The 21,151-nt window shown below is 37.3% G+C and overlaps 1 protein-coding gene across 2 annotated transcripts in view; it reads left to right on the top strand.

Moving 5' to 3' along the window:
- The first annotated feature begins 3,555 nt into the window (after nt 1-3,555).
- The window catches only part of LOC592417 (ribosomal protein S6 kinase alpha-2), a 58,999-nt gene continuing 41,403 nt past the window's right edge, over nt 3,556-21,151 (top strand). Inside the window, exons 1-3 of one of the 2 annotated variants that reach the window (XM_030994668.1) lie at nt 3,556-3,750; nt 5,411-5,458; nt 20,925-21,041. In XM_030994668.1, the coding sequence (XP_030850528.1) occupies nt 3,691-3,750; nt 5,411-5,458; nt 20,925-21,041 (225 nt within the window). In that variant the 5' untranslated portion in view covers nt 3,556-3,690. Of the gene's footprint in view, nt 3,751-5,410; nt 5,459-18,966; nt 19,088-20,924; nt 21,042-21,151 lie in introns of those variants that run through there. The other variant, XM_030994669.1, reaches the window with a different exon arrangement.

Raw genomic sequence — 21,151 nt, 5'->3', positions numbered from 1 at the left:
GCGCAAAGCGCGGAAGCTTTGACGTTTCATTGAATTATTTCAAAATGCTCGAAATTCATTAAATTATTACTTTTAATTCTTGTCTGAATTCAGTTTCCTCCCTCCCGCGCGAAGCGTGGAAGCTTTGACGTTTCATTTAATTATGAGAGAAAGAAAACGCTTCGTTGTACATCATTGTCTGAATATTCAAAAATGTTTCTTGTCCGGTAAGAAGTCACAGTTCGTAGGGGGAAAAAATTGCCGGCCGACCGACATAATACATTTCACCGACTTCAAACTTCTGCATTGATATAGCACACGAGGATCGCAAGAATACCGACACAGCGGACCCGACACAGCAACACAACTATCTATGCGTATCTTTCTTGCCCCTGGACGTGGTGACTCCACCCAACATCCCCCTCTCTCTCTCTTACTCCCACCCCTCTTCTATCAAGCTCTAACCCCTTCTCTCTCTCCTCTCTTTCTTCCCCTGTTTCTTTTGTTTCCCTTTTCACTCTTTTGTTTCCTTTTCTACTTTTCTTTCTTTTCTTCCTTTTCCTTTCTTTCCTCTCCTTCCTCTTTTTTTCTTTTTTTTTCTTTTTCATTCTTCTATTCTCTTCTCTTTCTTTCCTTTCTTTTCATTTTCCCCTTCTTTTCTTTCCCTCTCATTTCCCCCCTCCCCCTTTTCTCATTTTTACCGACAGCAGCGCAATTTTACCGACAATATCCTGACAGGTGGGGTGTCGCATCCCTTCCTCTTTAGCAACGCCCTTGATTGTTATCCCATTATTATTTTAAAAGAAATGCAATTCCTCATGCTCTCGCGCCTCTCTTCTATCGTTGTTTAATTCTCTTTCATATTTTTCCTCTCTCCTTGTACTCACAAACATTCTCTATTTCCCCCTTTTTTCCATCTCTTTTTTTTTTTTTTGGTTCTTCTTGCGCTTTTTTTTTTTTTTGAGGGGGGGGGGGCATAATGCACGCTGCAACATTGCGTGCCCCCCCCCCGCCTCTTTCCCGGTAAAAAAAACACCTTCTTATAATATCATCCTCCTTTCTTTTGTTTCCCTTCTCATTATTCTCCTTTTCTCTCCTCCGTCTTTCCCCCTTTCTTCCCTTTCCGCCTTTTCTCTCCTCTCTCCTCCCCTTTCTTCCTTTCCTCCTTTTTTCTTCTCTCCCATTTCTTTCCTCCCTCTTTTCTTCTTCTATCTCTCTTCCCTTTCCTTTCCTTTTCCCCTCCTTTTTCTTTCCCCCTCATTTTTCTCCTTTTCTCCCTTTTTCTTTTCCCCTTCCCCTTCCCCCTTTTTGTTATCGGGGGGCACGTGCCCCCTGCGTCCCCCTGAATCTGCCACTGACTGAATCATACAACATCCATGAATTCAGTACCCCCCCCCCCTCCCCCAAATGTCTTTCATATAATGATCTTTCTCTGCCCCTGCATTTCCATAATGGCGGTGTCATGAATTTGGGTAAAGTGCGCTTTGAAAACTGAATTTGTTTTTTTTTTTCGAGACAACTGCAAAGCATATACCAAGTTAATGTAAATCATGTATAAAAAGGGCATACAATAATGTGCTATGACAAGATATTTTGACTCCGCTTCATCCTCTAAAACAAATTCTTATTCCCGCTTTCGCATTTAATCTGAAAAGAATGTTGGGGCACGTATAGCCTACTAATTTAGTAGGCTATACGTGCCCTAGCATTCTTTTCAGAATTTCCCCCAAAGCTTGCTCGCTACGATCGAGAGTATTATATTCAAATTTTATCCAATTATAATGTAGCTGAACCTTGACTGTCGAATTTATATTATTTTGGGGTTTTTTGTTTTGTATTGTCTCAAATAATTGATATCGGACCGGTCACAATTATAATTATGTCCTCACAAATTTTGTTTGTTATGCTGGCTCACTTCTCTTTCTCGCAAACGAATCTTCAGACTATCATTAACATAAGTATAAGTATGGGTATTTAACAGTAGTTCCGCCTTGAAGTTACCTTTTGTAAGTGCCCCGTTTCCCCCAATTAAGTGCCCTTCTGTGCTCCCTCTTTGAAAGACGCCCCACCGCACCTTGTTTTAAAGGGGAAGTCCACCCTGAAATTAAGTTAGTTTTAATAGGAGTAGAAAAATGAGAGAAACAAGTCAGTGAAAGTTTGAGCAAATTCCGATTAAAAATAAGGAAGTTAGGATTTTTGAAGTTGTGATCAATCAAACACAAATTGGCAACTCTATGACGTATCATGCGAGCTCAACTTCCATTTGCTCACACTAAAAAAATCTAAAATTTTCATTTTCCCTCAAGAAAAATTTCAACCATACATGCACCCTAAATATAATAATTGCAAATATGTTCTATACTCCCCCTGCAAGGAACAAATATATATTCCGTCATCAATAACGAAGAAAACATGATTTTATGGAATATTATGCACAGAGCAAATGAAGGAGAGCTCGTAAATAAGTCACAGAGTTGCCAATTGTATTTGATTGATCACAACTTCAATAATTCATAACTTTCTTATTTTCATTCAGAATTTGCTCAAACTTTCACTCACCTGATTTTCTTATTATTCTGCCTCTATCGAAACAAACTTATTTTTGGGGTGGACTTTCCCTTTAAACTCGCCTAATACTTTACCACTTCATTACATGAAACTCAGCTAATCCCATCCCATCTAGGATCAATCTCATTCCCCAATCAATTTGAGTTGAGTTTCAGGTTCGTATAATATAATAATTAATAATACAACATTACAACTGTTCAATAAATTATTGATCGAATAACCCATAAGAATTGATAATAGTGGTGATCCGAAACTACTCCGGCAACAATAAAATCCTTTGGTTTTTATAGGGTTAGGGATGCAATTTGGTTTCAGGTTAGAAACTATAGGTTATCAGGATTTGGGTGAAGTTAATTATTATATTATACCTTAATTTACTTAGGTTAGGGTGTTGGGTTCATGGTTGAAGTCCTGGGTTGAAGTTAACAATGCGGTCAGTATTATCGTGGAACAAAATATATCGCAGGAGCATTTGATATGTGTCGTAAAACAATGACCCCCCCCCCCCCCGGCCTATGCAAATCAAAAAAGGAGAGCGCATCTAGCTCTGTTTACTGCCCCTCCCCACTCTTGGCTTTTAAAAATCGGGGATTGACTTCAATATACAATGTAGAAGAATAAAAGAATACTAGCTGTTAGTATTGAGTATAGGTTAAAATCGGAAAATGTGTTATCTGAGAGAAACTTAAGATTTTTTTTCTTGGGGGATAAGTAATTGATTGGCCTTATCTCAGTATAATTCTAATATAGCCTCCAATCACTTTTCATGATTTTGCTGATTAAAACTTGTTATTGAAAATAAAAGTGGAATATAATCCCCCCCCCCCCTTCATTTGTAGAATGTCCTACGAATGTCCTTTAAGGAATGATTATTCATTTTCTCGACTTCTGAGTGGTCACGTCCTCGTAGCGATATGAATCTTTCCATAGCGCCATCTGAGTTTCAAGTTGTCCGAACGTCCATATTGGGTGTATGTTATAGAGAATGCGCTATTATTGCATTGGAATATTGTGCACATTACATCGGGACTGGTGGTATACGTATCGGCACACAACAGGTTCAAAGTGGGATACTTCCACAGACTGGTTTCTTCCTGGAAGCATTTGAAATCTCTCAAAATTTTTCTCGGACTTCATTCGAAGATGCCGCTACACCAGCTAGCGGACCCTTGGCAGAAAGTGCCAGTAAAACAACTGGCAGAGGTAAATTAAAATTCAGATTTTAAAAGTATTAAAAGGAACCGGGGTCGGGGATACCAACCAGTGAGTGAGTTAGATAATGTTGGCTACTGGCGCTGGCTGGCCTCTGCTTCCGTTGAATGATGTGCATAAGCATGGATCTCAACCGGAACAGCTGAGGTGGCAGTGGGGCCATATTAGTTGACATTGTATTGTTTTGTAAAAATACAATTTAATTATATTTGATGGCTGCCAAAAACATCTTGGCATAGAAGTCTAGTAATAACTAAATATAGATTTGTGTGAAAATGTATTTTTTTAATAAATACTTGAGTTGGACTTTACGTCAATCATTTTTTATTTTTCAACATTTGCTCTTTGCTGCTTGCAATTGTTACATATTAGAGTTATTTCAGATTCAGTAAAATATACAGTTTCACTGATGAAAGCAGTATTTTTAGCTGATCTCTGGTAAAACCGGATGAGGGAGAACAAGGAGAAAAAGTAGCGTCTTAATTTGTCATCAGTAGGGGTGCTGGTCCGAGAATGAGGATTGTCCGCATAAACAAAGATATTGGAAACGCTGGCAAATTGCGTCCTAAAAAATATGGATTGTCTTTTTTCATCGGCGCTCTGCAGGTTTCGGGTCATAGACCCGGCGATGCGAAAAACGGATTCCGCGAATGAAATAACCCCAGTTCACTGTCTGCTTTTATGGGTTGTCCGTCCTTTCAAAGATTTATCGCTCATAACGTGAAAGTCTCTGTAAAAATTAAATTTGAAATGCATCAAGAAAATCATCCGATTCGATTTTCGTATCGCTAACGCGCAGATCGGAAATACAAAACGTCAGAGAAAATGAGGACGATCCTTATTTTTGCAGACGCCTCTGTCCGCGTTTACGAAGACGATCCTCGTTTATGCGGACCAGCACCCCTACTGGTCATCCAATCAACCCAAGTTCTGTTTTCAGTCATGCAGAATTTTGATGGTTGTGTTTTGGTATCATCAAGTCACTCTTGTCCAAAGCCAAATTATAATCACAACTGTCTGCATGAGGGAGTGCATGTTTATTGTTCGGAAATGACAATTGGTGCAGTATAGATTACAAAATCAATCTTGTTACTTTCCAATTACTATGATTAACAAAATATTAACCCTAATGCTCAACAAGAGCTGATGAAGTGTGGCAGTGGCAAAGAACCACTTTTTAATGTGTTCAATGCCCAAAAATAAAAATGGGAATCATCAAGATTTTCCTGAAAAAGAAATTAGGGTAAATTTTTAATCAGCTTGATCAGATGAAAAAAACTAAAGTTCAGTTTAAAAGAAGAGGTTGAGCTTTGGGAAAGTTGCAAAATATTTTGTGAGATTTTTTTCATTTTTGTCAACATTGGTGTGGAAGAATATCATTAAAAAATGTCCTCTAAAAAGGATGACTAGTCAAATGCCTGTTGCCCACATAATCAAAATATGAAGTGCACCCCCCCCCCCTCCCAGAGACCTAGAGGGTTCAACACCCCTGCAGCACCAGACAGGGCTTGTGAAGTGCTCAATAACAAAATGAAACTATGATATTGTTTGGGGTCTGTAGTAATCTGTGCTATGTTTACCTGTTAGATCCATTCTAAATTCCAGTATGACTAGTTCTGGATTCAATATTTGTTATATTTTATCTTTTCAGGGGAAAAGCCATGAAGAAATGTTGGACGATAGTGAAAGTCATGGGCCTGTAAGTATGCCAGTTCTTGTTACTTTGAGTAACACATGAAACATTTATAAAGCGCTGAATACCACGTTTCTATTGTGCCCAAGAAGCGACAGGAATGAAAGGAGAGGGGGAGGGAGGGGAGACGAGAGAGATAGAGAGAAAGAGAGAGAAAGAGAGAGAAAGAGAGAGAGAGAAAGAGAGAGAGAGAGAAATCATTAGTGACACATAAATTTCACAACTACTACTACTACGACTACTATTACTACTACTACTACTACTACTACTACTACTACTACTGTACTTCTACTACTTCCACTACTACCTCTACTGCCACTATTACCTCTACTGCCACTACTACTACTACCACTACCACTACCACCTCCACCACTACCACTACCACTACCACTATCACTACTACTTCTTCTAGGAATGCCTAAGAAGAAAATATTTGAGATGTTTCTTGAAAGTGTCTGGGGAGGAGATAATTATGGATGTAGATGGGAAGATTGTTCCTGAGTTTTTGGGCAAGAGAGGAAAATGCATTGTTGCCATTATTACTGTATCTCGTCAAAGCATTTGGTCCGGGAGATAGCTAGAGATGGGCTGTGGTGGCATAACAGAGTTAATGCCTGGCAATTCATTAAAGGTAATACAAAGTTTTGGGAAATTTTGAAAATTGGGTGGATAGTGAATCTTTACAATTTTGATAGGATGCCCCTGTGCATGTATTATAAGCACTAAAAAAATAGCCCCTAAAACACTTCTGTTTTCAAGAAAAATTGAATATAAAAATTTACCGGTGCTCCCGGTAAATTTTGATAATTTCAAATAGCGCCTATGGCCGTACAATCGTAGCTGCGACCATGAAAATCTCAGAATATGTAGTTGGGATATATAATTTCCAAACGGGAATAGCTAGTCGGTCGATTTCAGTCAAGAAACATTGTTTCATAGCTAAATTAATATTTTGACCTTGAGAGGGAGCTATACAACATAAAGAGTTTATTATTTATAATTTCATAACTTTAGACTCGATTTCAACCGCGACAACGATCAATGTATATTGTAGGAACGCATACATGTATGCTTCCAATATGTTAATTTGAACCAAATTCATGACCCCATACCAAAACTTTGTAATACCTTTAATTCACTCTTCCTGCAATATAAAAATTCCTGAAAGATCCTTCAATCACTTTCTCTCTAAATTGAATACTTATTGTTATTTTTCTTTCGCAGTCATACTTCCAGCAATTTATATTTTATTTTTAATTGATTAATTAATTTTTTTGAATTTAGATGTACATGGAACTGTGAATTTTGTTAATGACTGCCGAAAGCTGACTTTGGTAACCTACAAATTAAGTAATTTCTTTGGTTGTGTATTTCTTTTTACCATAATTCTTGATTTGATATAGTTTCCTGAATGTTGAAGTAAACAGTGTAAATTATGTTCACATGAGTTCTTTTTTGTTCTCTTATAGCACAAGTAATATTGTCTGAAAACTTCTCTGAACTTTGGAGTTTACAGGAATGCTTTTGAAATTGTTCAAAGTCGTATATTTTGCTCTCCAATGTGAGCGGTACAAATCACTTGTTGCTGCATCAATCAAAATTTCACCCCAAATCAAAAGATTTCAAAAGAGCAGATCTACATGTATGTTTCATTATGTCCAGCCCAATGTAAGCAAGCACATTCAATAACTTGCTACAGACTCAAAGTCACTCAATCATTAAACAAATACTGCTTTACAACAATATTTGCTTCCTGAACATAAGCAAGTTTAATAACACATTCAAAGATTTGCTCATTGGGGTATGGGGAGATATGTTTTTCACTTGTTAAAAAACCTTGATATATTTTAGCTGGGAATTAGTATACCAACATGAAGGAAAAAAATAGCTCTTATTAAATTCTTTGAAAATAAATTCCAGTCATTTGAAAATGAACATTACATACTTGTATGTGTACTGTTTGCACCATCCTAGTCATACCTGGTATGGGAGTGCTTTTTACTTAGAGGGAGGGAGTTTAGGTGGGTGTTTTGTTCCTTCCCATACTCGATCAAAGTTCAGAACTTGACAATAAGAGATCATTTCACATGGCTAGACTCACTGCTACTGAGGAATGATACCGAAATCTAAAACTAGAATACCATCATAATCTGCTTCTATTCAAACTTAAAAGTTTTATGGCAAAAAAAAAAAGAAGAAAAAAGATGGTAGAAGCTAGTATTGTACATGAATATAGCATTATATACAGGCAGGGAGATGCTGTAATTAAGAAAAATACTTCACCCAAATTATGTTTGGAGAAGCAGTGCTTTATCGTCAGAGTATTCACAAAATTTCTTCATTTAAGTTCATTCTGCATTAAGTAATTTCCTCTTTCAATTGATAAGAAGTGTGAATAAAAAAACATGTCTTTTTAGAAAAGAAATACCAGGCATTTCAGTTTTTCATGGTCATTACAGTTGGACTGAACACACACACTTTTAAAATGATTAGGTTGTGAAGCTGTAGGAAAATTATTTGAAATAGACAGTGGAGTCCTTAACAACAAAAAAATTACAAAATGTTTGGCCTTGCATAATGCACAGAATTATGGGATTGAAACAACATAAAATGTTCAGAAACGTTTGTTCAAAACAATGAATAAAGTAGAGTAAATACATAAACAAGTATAACAATGAATTCCTCCATTGATCAGTAGGTTTTGAGATTAGGGTGCATTTTATAATATTTCCTAATGTGTGTACAGTAGGCAGACAAGCAGTGTGTGTTGAAAGATATACACTTTTCAGACTAACAGCCTTTATCGTATAGCTATACGATAAGTAATTCAATTTGTCTTAGTCTGAACGTTGTATAAAGAAATGCCATATAACAAATGTAATGTTAAGCTACGGCCACAAAGGTTCGTACGAACGCCGGTCTCCCTGTTTTTCCATGGTCTGGAACTCGTTCGTACGGCGTTCGTAGCAGATCGAAATGGTGACTGAGGCTTTGATCTTGTCAAAATTAGTTTCTTTATATGACGTTTCTTTTATATTCTATGTTCTTCATGTACACTGTAATAGTAACTTTCCTATAGTCTGCAGGGAATAATTTTCCTGGTATCGCATCGCAATTTGCTATGCATTTTTGCATGACTGCTATACAAAATATCTTTTGTGTAGCAGTTTTCTTCCATAGAAATGTACATGTACAGAATTTCATTTGAAATATTTATCCATCGCCTGAAATTGCTAATCAAAAAATTTGAAGAAAATTATTCCCTGGTCTGAACAGGCTGATAAACTAAAGGGTAGACAGGTCTCACGCTGGCAGGAAGTGAATGGAATACAATGGTAGGATACCATGGTAGGATACCGGAAGATAAACCAAAGACCAGAGCAAAATAACAGGAAGATGAGGAAGAGTGAGGAGGTTCATTATATATGCAAGCTAATGGGTGGCATACCAATCACATCATGTACAAGAAAATCTACTTTTAGAAAGTGTTGGATTACAGGAAAATACGTATGCTCAGCTCTGGATTACATGTACAAACTTCAAAATTGTACAAGGAATCCATGGAAAGTTGGAAACATGTAATTATCCCTTTCTTCGTAATCTCAAATGACCTAATATCCTGTGTCCTAATTTATTGGAAATGAAACAAAATTTGAAATGCATGACCTTTTCATGCAGACTACAAAATTGAAATGTATTGACTATTGATCCTTTGCATGCCGGTGTATGAGGTCTACTTTACAATGCACATATTGTGTACATCATAATACTAACTTGTACCAGGGAGGTGGGACTATACCCTGCTTGGACGACACACTTACTATACATGTAGTTCTACACATTTAAGTTATACATATGTTATGTTAAAGGTACTGTGTCCCATTTGCAGGCCGGAAAATTGAAAGGTTAAATTCCAACGGCATTTGAAAGATAATAATAATTTAGAACTTTCCTCAAAACAAAGGGGCTTGAAAATGTCTTTTTCTGGGAATTTAGTGATCGCTGTCGTTTAATTAGACCTTCTAACCATTAGTTGTACGTTTTGTGCTGCGCAAAGATTCAATCAGTTTAATTTTGGCCATTACAAGAGGTAGGTTATTGATGTTGACAAATGCTCATGTACCCTTTACAGCTCATTTTATGTACTGTAATTAACGGTGTATAAACTGCCCTTGTGTATTAACCGCACCCCTCTTTTTCACCCTAAAAAAAAAAAAAAAAAAAAAAAAAAAATATTTTGCCGATTCTATCATAATTCCTGCAAAGTTCTACAGAATTTGATGTTGGCTGCAAAAGGGATACACTATCTTTAACTGTGTGTTATTAATACACAAGGTACCTTTGGAACAGTCTAACACGCCCGAGGCGATAGCCGAGGGTGTTTGGACTGTTTTGAAGGTTCTGAGTGTGGGTAATTTCACTAATGCCCAAACAAAATGATAAAAAATTATTTGGTTTATAAAATGATGTTTTAAAACATTATTTTACTAATGACCGGTCATAAGCATTTGATAATGACCGGTCATTATCAAAATTACGTGTTAGGCGAAATAAATGCCTGGTCACGTGTACGCTCTCAACCAATCATTTTGTTAGGCTCCATGTCATCATCTTATAAAAATTATGAGCTAATGGGCCAATGTCCTTCCGACTCCATACAGACCCTGATACATACCCTAATACAGAGGATGGTAAAATTCAATGCCTTCCAATCCATGGAGAATAAGATTAATCTGATGAATTGAAGCTAGAGCTTGAGCTACATGCACATGAAGGTCACTGATAAGTACCATACATATACATACATGTCAGCAGTAGCAGCTAGTAGCTGTCTGATGAGCACAATTTGTTTGCTAGTTATTCTGCTTCAATGATCAAGTTGATCACACTTGATCAGAACTAGAGCAATACACCTAGAGCTCCATACACTGGTTTTAATCTGCAAGGCCTCGTTCAGATCTGATGCGATGCTTGTAATACCTTTCACATCTCTGGTATAAAGAAACATCAAATACAGAATCAGCATGTAGTGGACTGAAAGGGGTGTACACACATGAAAAAAGTTTTGAACAGTATAAAGATTTATCTCATAGAAAACACTAGTTTTGGAATCTTGAAGAGGTGAGTCAACATGACAGCTGGCACTTTAGTCAGTTTTTATTTGAAACAATGCTCAAAAATTCATTTCATTATGTTATGTTTCATTATAATGCAACTTTCAGACTAAAAAAAAAAAAATCATATATTTGTAAAGATTAGTGCCGTAACATCACGGATATCTCCAATTCCGTTTAACCGCCAGTCAAAACCGGACGGTTTTCGGTTAAACGAATTGGAGAAATAAAAGAGAAAAAAAAAAAAAAACGGACGGTTAAACGTTTGACTACAGCACTAGTAATGATAGTTTTCATACAGCTATGGCCTAGGCTATACAATGAATTTTTGGTAGTCTAAACGAGGGGAAATGGGGATGTTGTTGCTGGGGCATTTGTAGACTAAATGGATGTTTGTTGACATTAGATTTTTTTTTTATCTGAATCTGAAATATTTGTGGACATGTTCACATTTTATTATGCATGATTTGAGCTTGTAAACATGTGTTAACTACATGTGATGGATGCCTTGAATGTAGAGGTATGGACTCCGTGAGTTTTGTGATTTGTGTATTCTTGTTACTGTTATAGAGAGAACAAAAATTGATGAGCTGAATGTAGCTAATTGTGATTGGTATGACGTTCACATCATTATGAAATGAGCTTATTGACTGCTTGATTCAATGTATGGGCAGTGATTGGTGTATTCACACCATAATTGATCAGCTGATTGGATTGTTGGTTCGTTGGTGTTATTTGTCTCAAATTGTCTTCACACTAGTCTGATTGTTTCTATTGATTACATGTATGGCCACTCCATAATATGTTAATACCTTTATGTACATGTACAGGTAATTTATTGAGCACATCTGATCCAGTTGGAATTCTACAGTTCTCGAGCATAAGGGGACGGGGGGGGGGGGGGGGGGGGGGGGGGGCAGCTTGTGTAAAAATTCTCTTTAGGGGGGTGGGGGATATGTAGTTAAAGTATGCAAACTTTTATCGGTTCTTGAAAGCGCATAAATGGGTAAGTGACTTCTTATTAAGGCCCATACAGAATTTAAGCCAAGGCTCCGGGTGCATTGACCGGTTAATTCACATGTCTCTTTTGAACCTATAACTAATGTAGATTGTAATTCCACCGTATTTAAGCTCTTATTATGATAAGTGGTATTTGAAACTCGTAAATATGTACAAATTAGTTTACTGGTATGCAACCAGAAACACAAAGAGGAATGTTCTTTGGTCCTTCGCCCCCTTTTGCAATGAAAGGAATGAATAAATTACCATTTGCAAGTTAACCACCGAAGGCAGAGATTTTCTGATGGTGTCCTAATACTTACATCAATTCTGATGGATTGGAAAATGCACAAAACTAGAGCAAAGAGATACCTGCTTTATTGTACATGTACTGTAGTACATTTAAACAAACCTGAATATAAAAAGCAAAGCAAAAGCATAGAAAAAAAATAAATTTGGTCTCTTTCTTTAATCACATTCCTGGGCGTAGGAAAATGATCTATTTCCATATTGCATTTTTTTAAATTGGTGGAGCGTGATGTTGGGTCATTGATTACTCCAAGGGCAGGCTGTGTTATGAGCAATGTCCTGTTGACCTGGTACATGCTTAGATAGATAGAGATAGTAGTAATACCCAGAGCCATCTATACACAGAGTTTGACCAACTCGGTGTCACTGGGTCACAACATGGCGCATATTCTTTTGTTTTGTGCTTGCCGAATACATGCTTAGACAGAGATGGTAGTACCCAGAGCCATCTATACACAGAGTTTGGCCAACTCGGTTTCACTGGGTCACAACATGGCGTACATTCTTTTGTTTTGTGCTTGCCGAATACATGCTTAGACAGAGATGGTAGTACCCAGAGCCATCTATACACAGAGTTTGACCAACTCGGTGTCACTGGGTCACAACATGGCGTATATTCTTTTGTTTTGTGCTTGCCGAATACATGCTTAGACAGAGATGGTAGTACCCAGAGCCATCTATACACAGAGTTTGGCCAACTCGGTGTCACTGGGTCACAACATGGCGTATATTCTTTTGTTTTGTGCTTGCCGAATACATGCTTACATTGCTTAGATAGAGATAGTACTTGGTACTTGGTAGGATTCCTCCAAAAGATGCCGTAATGGTGTTTAAACTGGAGGTGTGTCATTTTGTGCGTCCACCAACTTTAAAGAGAAGGTTGAGTTCTGGGAAGAGGTGAAAAATAATTTGTGAGCGCTATCATTCTTATTATGCAAGTGTGGAAGAACATCAGATAAGACATGTTCCCTGAAAAGCATGGCTCTTCAAATGCCTTCATACTCTAAATATGACATGTAACATCGTAAAACTCGGGGGTAGGATTTTTACGCCACGTGTTCGTGTAGTCCCATATACACTGTACATCTTTCTGTGTACAGTGTTTATAACTTTACCAAGACTTGGCCAAATTTCTTATCATTTTGATGATTCCAGAACCTTGCAATACACACAAATTCTTATATGCTAGATGAATACATGATCACCTTTTGTGGTTGATTCCACACCGTTTCTTTCACAATGCAAATCGCATGACCAGTGTAAATATCAGCAAGGAATGCTAGATAATGGCTATATTGTACATTCCCCTGCGATGTTGAATTTTAAAGGGATCGTGTAACAATGTTAAATCTGAGATACACGGCCCTACGTGTTATCAGTGTCTGTGATATGGTGTAATACTGAAGCCCTAAAAAAAATTGCGCTTCAAAATGATCAAGAAGTGCCTCAAAAAAGTAAAAATCTTTGAGTGACCGGTTTTACCATACTCGTTTTCCCCAATAGACTGTAGTGTTATGAAAACCGTCAGGCGAACGGTTTTCAAAATTTGTAATTCCAATCATAAATATCTTGATAATCAGACAGGCGATCGGCTTGTAAAAGTCATGGGGTTCCTGACTGACCTAAAGGTTTATAATTATCATTGCATCATGAGCTAAATCCAGAATTTTTTTCAGAATCTGAGACAAAGTTACCGGATCCCTTTAAGACTACATCATTAAAAGAATTCAATGATAAGCATTGGTACGATACAGATGTTATTAGAATGTTGGTCCAGATTTGTACAGTACTTCTCGTCATATTTGAAAAATTAAAACATTTGAACATGTGAACATTTTAGGAGCAATCCTTTTCTTGTAGCATTAGTAATATGATATTCATCCACAAAAGAATTAAACGGAAGAGAAAAATATTGTTTATTTCTACTATTTCTCAACATATTTTATAACCTTTCATTTTTTAATCTATCCCAAATGCCATGATTCTACAATATAGAATGGAATTGAATGTTACCGGTATCTGTATGTACTGTGAGTACTGTGAGTCACCAGACATCTTGTTCACATCATTTGTACATTGTAGGCCATCTTGAAGTAATTACATGTTCAGTTGTCAATAGCACTCACTAAAAGCAATCTTCTCTCTGACGATGCTAAGTGACATTCATGTACAATATGGGTTGGTTTTCATTAGCTCGAGTTTAACAAAAAAAAAGGGAGCTTATTTTTTAACCTGAAATTTCGGTTTGCTTTTTTATCAGCTCAAGATTGAACGGCATGCCGAATATTGAAATATAAGCTCAAAACTTATGCACTAGATTGAATAAGCAGTTTTAATTGTTCTGTATACCGCCATACCGGGCTCCAGTCACGCAGGGGAAACCGAATGCCCCACACCCGGGCCGTAAGTACAGGCATTACATCCACGCAGCTGATCGAAAAAGTAAACAAACCACCGGAAATGGATGGTCGCCGTGCATGTTGGGATCGAGATTGCATCTCGTGCTGATGAAGACAGAATGTAAATAGCCAGTTATGGAATCTCGGAATTACATGTACATGTACAACTGTAGCATGGCATTTTACGAACTAGCCAAAACTTTCTGGGGCAGTGAGCTCAAGCTACATGTAGATGGATGTGATGGTTATTTTACCTGACTGCTAAGAAAGCATAAATGCTTGTATTAGTAGGCAACCAGATGGCCGACGGCTTTAGGTCCTCTCCGAGGGACCTGGTAATGAGGATTAATGCCTTACCAAATAGCACTAGCGCATCGCCTTGGTTTCGAACCCAGGTCACGGCATTACGAGACCACTGCATTACGAGACCACTGCTCTACCAACTGAGCTATATCACGCCTCTTCTATATCCAGCTAATTACATCTTTCATCTAACAAATAGGTTGAGATATTAAGCTCGAGCTAGTTTCAAAACTACAGCCACAGGGTAATATCTAGCTTGAGCTAATGAAGACGTGCCTTGTGAAAGGATTGCTATACTTGTATGTAATAGCCGATAGGATGTGAAACCGGGGATTGGTTGATATTTAATAGAACAATAGATTTCATTTCATTCTCTTTGGATTCTATCTAGACTTGAGATAGCGAGCATATCATTCTAGTTGTCCAGCCAAGTGGATGTCATACAGACAACATTAGATGGTTATACTCTGTGATTCATTTAGTATAATACAGAAAATTGAAATGTTATTTACCCCAATAGGAAGTTGATTTGATCAAAGGATGAATAAGCAGACCAACAAGAATACATGACATTTCAGAAGAACTGCTTTAAAAAAAAAATGTAATTGTTTCCTGTCACTATTTATGAGAGACAATATCAAACAAAGCGCACGCTCCATCCAGTTTAAACACGTATAACCGTTCACACACAAAATGTCAAGCTCTCTAGATATGGACTTCGTATCTACAGCCTGCTTTGAACGGCGTATGAATCACGACTTTGTATTTATCCAAACATCGTATAAACAATGTTCACACAGGGAAAATTTTCTTTAAAGCTGTTTAAAACTGTTGAGTTAAACAGCTTTAAACTAATCAGCTCTAGAAACATGTACAATGAATTGTAGCTGTGTGTGAAAAGGCTGTAAGACGTGCCATGCATGAATGCAAACATGTATTCTAGATCATTAGAAAACTCACATTAGTAATGTGAGCTAATGACAATGTTCTTCCACAAGAATGCTAAATGCATGTACTGTCCAATATGTTCATGCCAGTTAAAGGGGAAGTAATCAGAATTTTTTAATTTTCCCTGAAGAAAATTCTAAATCATGCATGCACCCTAAATAATAATTATTGCTAACAAGTTTCTATTCGACCCCTGGATGGATAACAAAATATATTCTATCATCAATAACAGAGAAAGTGAAAGTTTATGAAATTGTATGCACAGAGCAAAGTGGAAAGGAGCTATCAAGATATGTCACAGTGTTGCCAATTTCTGTTTGATTGATTGCAACTTCAAAAATTCATAACTATCTTTTTTTTCAAGCAGAATTTGTTCTAATTTTAACCAATTTATATTTTTCTGCTTCTATTAAAACCAACCTAATATCAGGGTGGACTTCCCCTTTAAGAGAAACATTACTTCCTGGTATTAATGTTGTAATCTCCTTCAAATTCCTTGATTGTTTAGCTAGGAATAATTTTACAAAGCTATGCTTGTTTTTCGGGACGGACTTCCACTGTGTGTGCACAAGATATTAAAATATCTTTACTGAATATACTTTGTCTAGTAGATGTCAAACCAAACTATGAATCTTTTTTCTTCTTCAATATGAAACTCTCTATTTTCTGTAGATTATGAAAGAGTTTCATCAGGATGGTTGTAATAATGATTTGAAAGTTCTGGGCCCCCTCTTTCAAAGAGTGGATATAAATCGCAACTACATGTATGTACATATTAAGAGATAGGAGACTCCAAACTTGCGATTGATTTGAATCTATCATAATTCTTTGTAAGTTGGGGCCCTGGTATCATATCCGAAATTTACCTGTATCAGTTTTGATGTCTAGAGTTCAGATATCTTCCTCAGACGTGAATTGGCAGACTGAAGTAAGCCGCCAACTTTACGATCGCCAGTGGTTGCCGTTTTGATGATGACTGCGTCGTACAGCTATCTGGCATTCTCTGTAGCTTTATTTAGTGTATTGTAACTAACAGGAAGGAAATGTTTCTCCTTGGTTCATGTAGTCAACTATTACAAAGCTCTATTACTATGAAAACAGAACTGTAAATGATCTTTGTGAAGTCTTTCCAGTATCCGTGGTTAGGTTTACACAACACTCTGTTAACTTTAACTTTAGTCATGGTTTAAAAGTGTGAACTTATCTTGCAGTTACACATGTCTTTCTGTATCCATACACAACACTCTGTAAACTCTAAGTTTAGACATGGTTTAAAGTGTGAACTAAACTTGCAGTTACACATGTCTGTCTATCCATAGTTACATGTAGGATCACAAAACACTTTGTTAACCTTAAGTTTAGTCATGGTTTAAAGGTGTGAACTTATCTTCCAGTTACACATGTCTTTCTGTATTCATAGATAGGTTTACACAACACCCTGTTAACTTTAAGTTAAGTCATGGTTTTAAAGTGTGAACTTATCTTGCAGTTACCGTAAATCTCCGTGTATAAGGCGCACTTTTTTGCCGCCGAAAAAATTTGAAAGTCGGGGGTGCGCCTTATACACAGGTACAGAAATTTTTTTTTTTTTTTTTTTTTTTTTTTTTTTTTTTTAAATTTTTTTTTATAGTTTTTTTTTTTTAGTTTCGATTTATGGCGCTATGCCTGGCAATGTCTCCCAGCTCAGTAATTAGTGTGTTGACTCACCACTCGGAAACTACAACAACACTCAAATTTGTCTATCATCTTGGTTATAAAGTAATCTTTCTAATAGATCTCAATATGTAGTTTATAATAATAATTCCTCAAATATTTTTTTGAATAGCAAATGGTGTTCCACAAGGTGCACCATTGGTACCATATGTACTCTTTTGTTTTTTATTTACATTAATGATCTTACACACTCTTCTAAAAACGACATTGTTACTATTATTTGTGACAAGTTCACAAGCACAAATCAGCGCCTTCAACTGCACCTCGATGTAAAATGAAGGTCCTTCCCCGCGTGGGTTTTCGGCAACAAAACAACAACAACCAAAAAAAAAAAAAAACGATTTTTTTTTTTTTTTTTTTTTTTTTTTTTTTTTTTTTTTTTTTTCCTTCCCAAAATAAGGGGTGCGCCTTATACACAGGTGCGCCTTATACACGGAGATTTACGGTACATGTACACATGTCTAGAGGTGCCGCGGTCGAGTGGTTAAGTCGCCAGACTGTCGATCACAGGGTCCGCGGTTCTTTGGCAAGACATTGATCTACATTTGCCACACCCAACCCAGGTGATGTAAATGGGTACCTGGCAGGAATTAATTCCTTGAAATGCTAAAGCGCCGTAATGGCAGCACAGATAAAGCGGGGGTAATAATCTCCAAGTTTCGAAGCGCTTAGTGATTGTAATATAAAGCGCTATATAAAAACTGAGTATTATTATGTCTTTCTGTATCCATAGTTAGGTTTACACAACACTCTGTAAACTTTAAGTTTAGTCATGGTTTAAAAGTGTGAACTTAGCCTTCACCTGTATGTAATCCAATACTGAAACTTTCAAGCCTCTCACCTTCAAGGTCCTTAGTAAAGGTATGAGTCACAATAAGGGGCTCTAATTGATGAAATTCCCATTTGACACTCTTTACATCATGTATGATCAAGAGAGTTCAAGAGCTATTGCATTTGACATTTATACAGGGGGAATTATCATGAAAGCTTAGGTCAACATCATACTGTACATGTATGCAAATACACTTTAGTTTTCTTGACAAGTTTTGTATTTGACATAGTAACTGTTAAAACAAAAAATCAAATGTGATGTTGATTGACTTAAAGGCAAGTTACATTTAGTACATGATCTGTCAATCTAAAAGGGCACTGGAGTGATGAAAATGAAAACACTTCTGAGATGTCATGATCAGGATGAGCAGAATATATATTGCCCTTTTGTTTTTCCCCGTTTTTTCCCCCATTTTTTTCCCTCTCCAATAAATGTCATGGGGTTAATTTATTATAAGTTTCGGGGAAACTAAGAACAGGACCTAAATCTTGTAGTCCAAAGGTGCAGATATGATTCAGTGTAAAATAGATCTTATCAATTAGTGTTGTTTAAATTGCGGTAAAAGATAATTTGTTTGAAACTTTATTTAGACCCAGACTGTTTTGTCGGAAGACTGTATTAAACAGTAACATAAACATGTAGGTGTTGCCAATTATATTGGTGTTGCCAATTTAAAGAGGAAAAGCTGATAGTGATCTGCCCTACAAAGAATCCTTGTTGACAGCGAGTAAGTCAGGGTCTCTGAAACAGTTGACTTGAAAATGTTGTTGAGCATCAGTCAGAGGGGAAATACCTTCATGCCCAGAACTGAGTCACTTCTCGGTACAGTCGTAAATATTTGCAGGTTCCTGGAATGATGAATTACATCCGTACTTTTCTCAGGAATATACCCCGCTGTACACCTCACTGCCAGTGCTGTTCAACGTAGCTTTACTGTGACATACTATATGCTCTTGGCTAGTTTTTATTATCAGTGCTAGCTGTGTGTACTTGAAAGACCGGATAAGCAATGTATAATGTAAGTAAAGAAGTCTGTCTGGTCTCTACAAGGCTGGTTTCTACAAGGCTGCCCTCCAATCGACATTGGAATGGCTGATATCATTAAAGGGACTTGTGTTGTATATGAATCATTGACACAGATTTGTACATGTACAGTCATTGTATGTTAACTTTGGTTATGTTTTGGGTGTGTGTGCTTTATCTTTTGGGAAAGATCTTTAAGTAATTCATTATTATTATTATTATGTTATTTTGTATACAATTTCTTATCACAATCAATATTCAGCAGACCCATATTCACAAAGATTAGGTATGCCCCCATCTACTTGTTCCTTTGAATCCCATAAGGCTCGTTCAGATATGAAGTGATGAACTTTTTAACATGTAAATGAAAAGCAACTGCGCGCAATTAAGTCCTACGCACATTCACTGAAGTCTGTGTTATAAGATATATAGAAATTTGAATCATATTAACTTAACATCATCATGAAGAGAAAAAAAAGCAGCGGTCGTTCATCGCATCATGTATTGATGAGATGAGAAATGATGTTTTGAAGCATCAAGTCACTTTTTACGTGGTAGTGCATTATATTTTGTGTAGAATGTATAGGAAAGTTAGGAATTCATCTCATAAGAAATGCATTATGGGGAGAAGAGGGGTTTATTCATCAGCTAATTGTTATAGCCTGAAGGATGATGGAATGGAGGATAGATGGAAGCATGGCCGGGTCCATAATAGGGTGCGTTTATTGACCAAATTTTTGGCTAGAATCAGGTTTCTCAAACGTCTTTCAGGCAAATTTAGAAGGTGATAAACGCAAAGCCTTTTTTAAAGGTCTTTAGATATGGGCATATCTAAAGACGCAAAAAGGTGTGTTTTGAATGTGACATACAGCCAGAATCACGTTTCTGAGAGATGATAAACGCAAAGCTGTTTTGAACCCCACATACAAATCGGACCACCCAGGTTAATTTCCGGTTTGGAGGCTAGCGTGCGCCATGTGTTGTGTACAAGCATGTGTGTGTAGTTGACCTCCGAAAAAACTGTCTGCTTACCGGGTCAAACGGCGCAAAACAGCTGCGCAGACACAAGGCCTTTATTTTGAATCGTGAAGAGACGATAAACGTGACATCCCGCAAATCACTTTCGTATAGTGGGGTTCGATAGTGGGGTATGATAGTAGGGTACGATTTGTACATATCTAGTGGCAAGACCCAATAAACGCACCCATAGACGCTAGACTTGACTTACAGATGGCATGAGCCTACCCCCACCCCAACACCCCCCCCCCCCTCCCCTGTTTAGAGTCGGTCGATGTGTCTGGGCTGTGAGACTATAGTGTGACAGCATGGTCTAATTAGCTGCTCTTCTTTGACACAGCCAGAGACTGGCAGAGCTAAGCTTGGTCCAAGGCTTCAGGAATTGTGGTAAAGTGTGCCCGCAGAGTCGCAGACAAACCCTCTCCCTCGCCCCCCTCCCCCCGCCCCCAACGAAAAACAGACTTTGATAGGGTTAGCACATTATCTCTGTAAGATTCAAATCCATATATGACCGTTAACCAATGTCGCCACATAATAATGTTAACAATGTTTGAGAATCTGATTTGATGTTGCCATTTTTCATTTGAGAATATAATATCCAGGGGAAAAAAATTCATGGGGGCTCGGGCGAAGTAGTCCCCGAAAGTCATAAAAGAGCCCCAAAATTTTTGCACAGAGTTCTATGCAAAACAAATTCGAGAATGTTATTTTCATGCAGCTAGCTTGAAAAGTAGCCCCCCAAATTTTTAAAACATTTTTCCCCTGATAATATCATGTTTTGTTGACATGTGACTATGTTGGTTTTGTTTGTCAAGGAGGATCAAGAGATGAGGGAGATAGAGGTTACCAGCATGGCTGCTGAGGGCTTAGAGAAAGCTGATCCAAGCTGCTTTGAGCTACTCAAGGTCTTAGGACAAGGATCATTCGGAAAGGTAAGCAATTATCATATTTTGATTGAATCAAATCCTTCAATTAGACATTCTTTATTAAGAGATACTATGTCACATTCGCAGCCAGCATCAAATTCTGTAGAGCTTTGCAG

The sequence above is a fragment of the Strongylocentrotus purpuratus genome, unplaced genomic scaffold, assembly GCF_000002235.5.
Source record: "Strongylocentrotus purpuratus isolate Spur 01 unplaced genomic scaffold, Spur_5.0 spur5_scaffold_21, whole genome shotgun sequence".
In the NCBI taxonomy this organism is placed as follows: Eukaryota; Metazoa; Echinodermata; class Echinoidea; order Camarodonta; family Strongylocentrotidae; genus Strongylocentrotus; species Strongylocentrotus purpuratus.
This window is presented reverse-complemented; position numbering and strand designations above follow the sequence as displayed.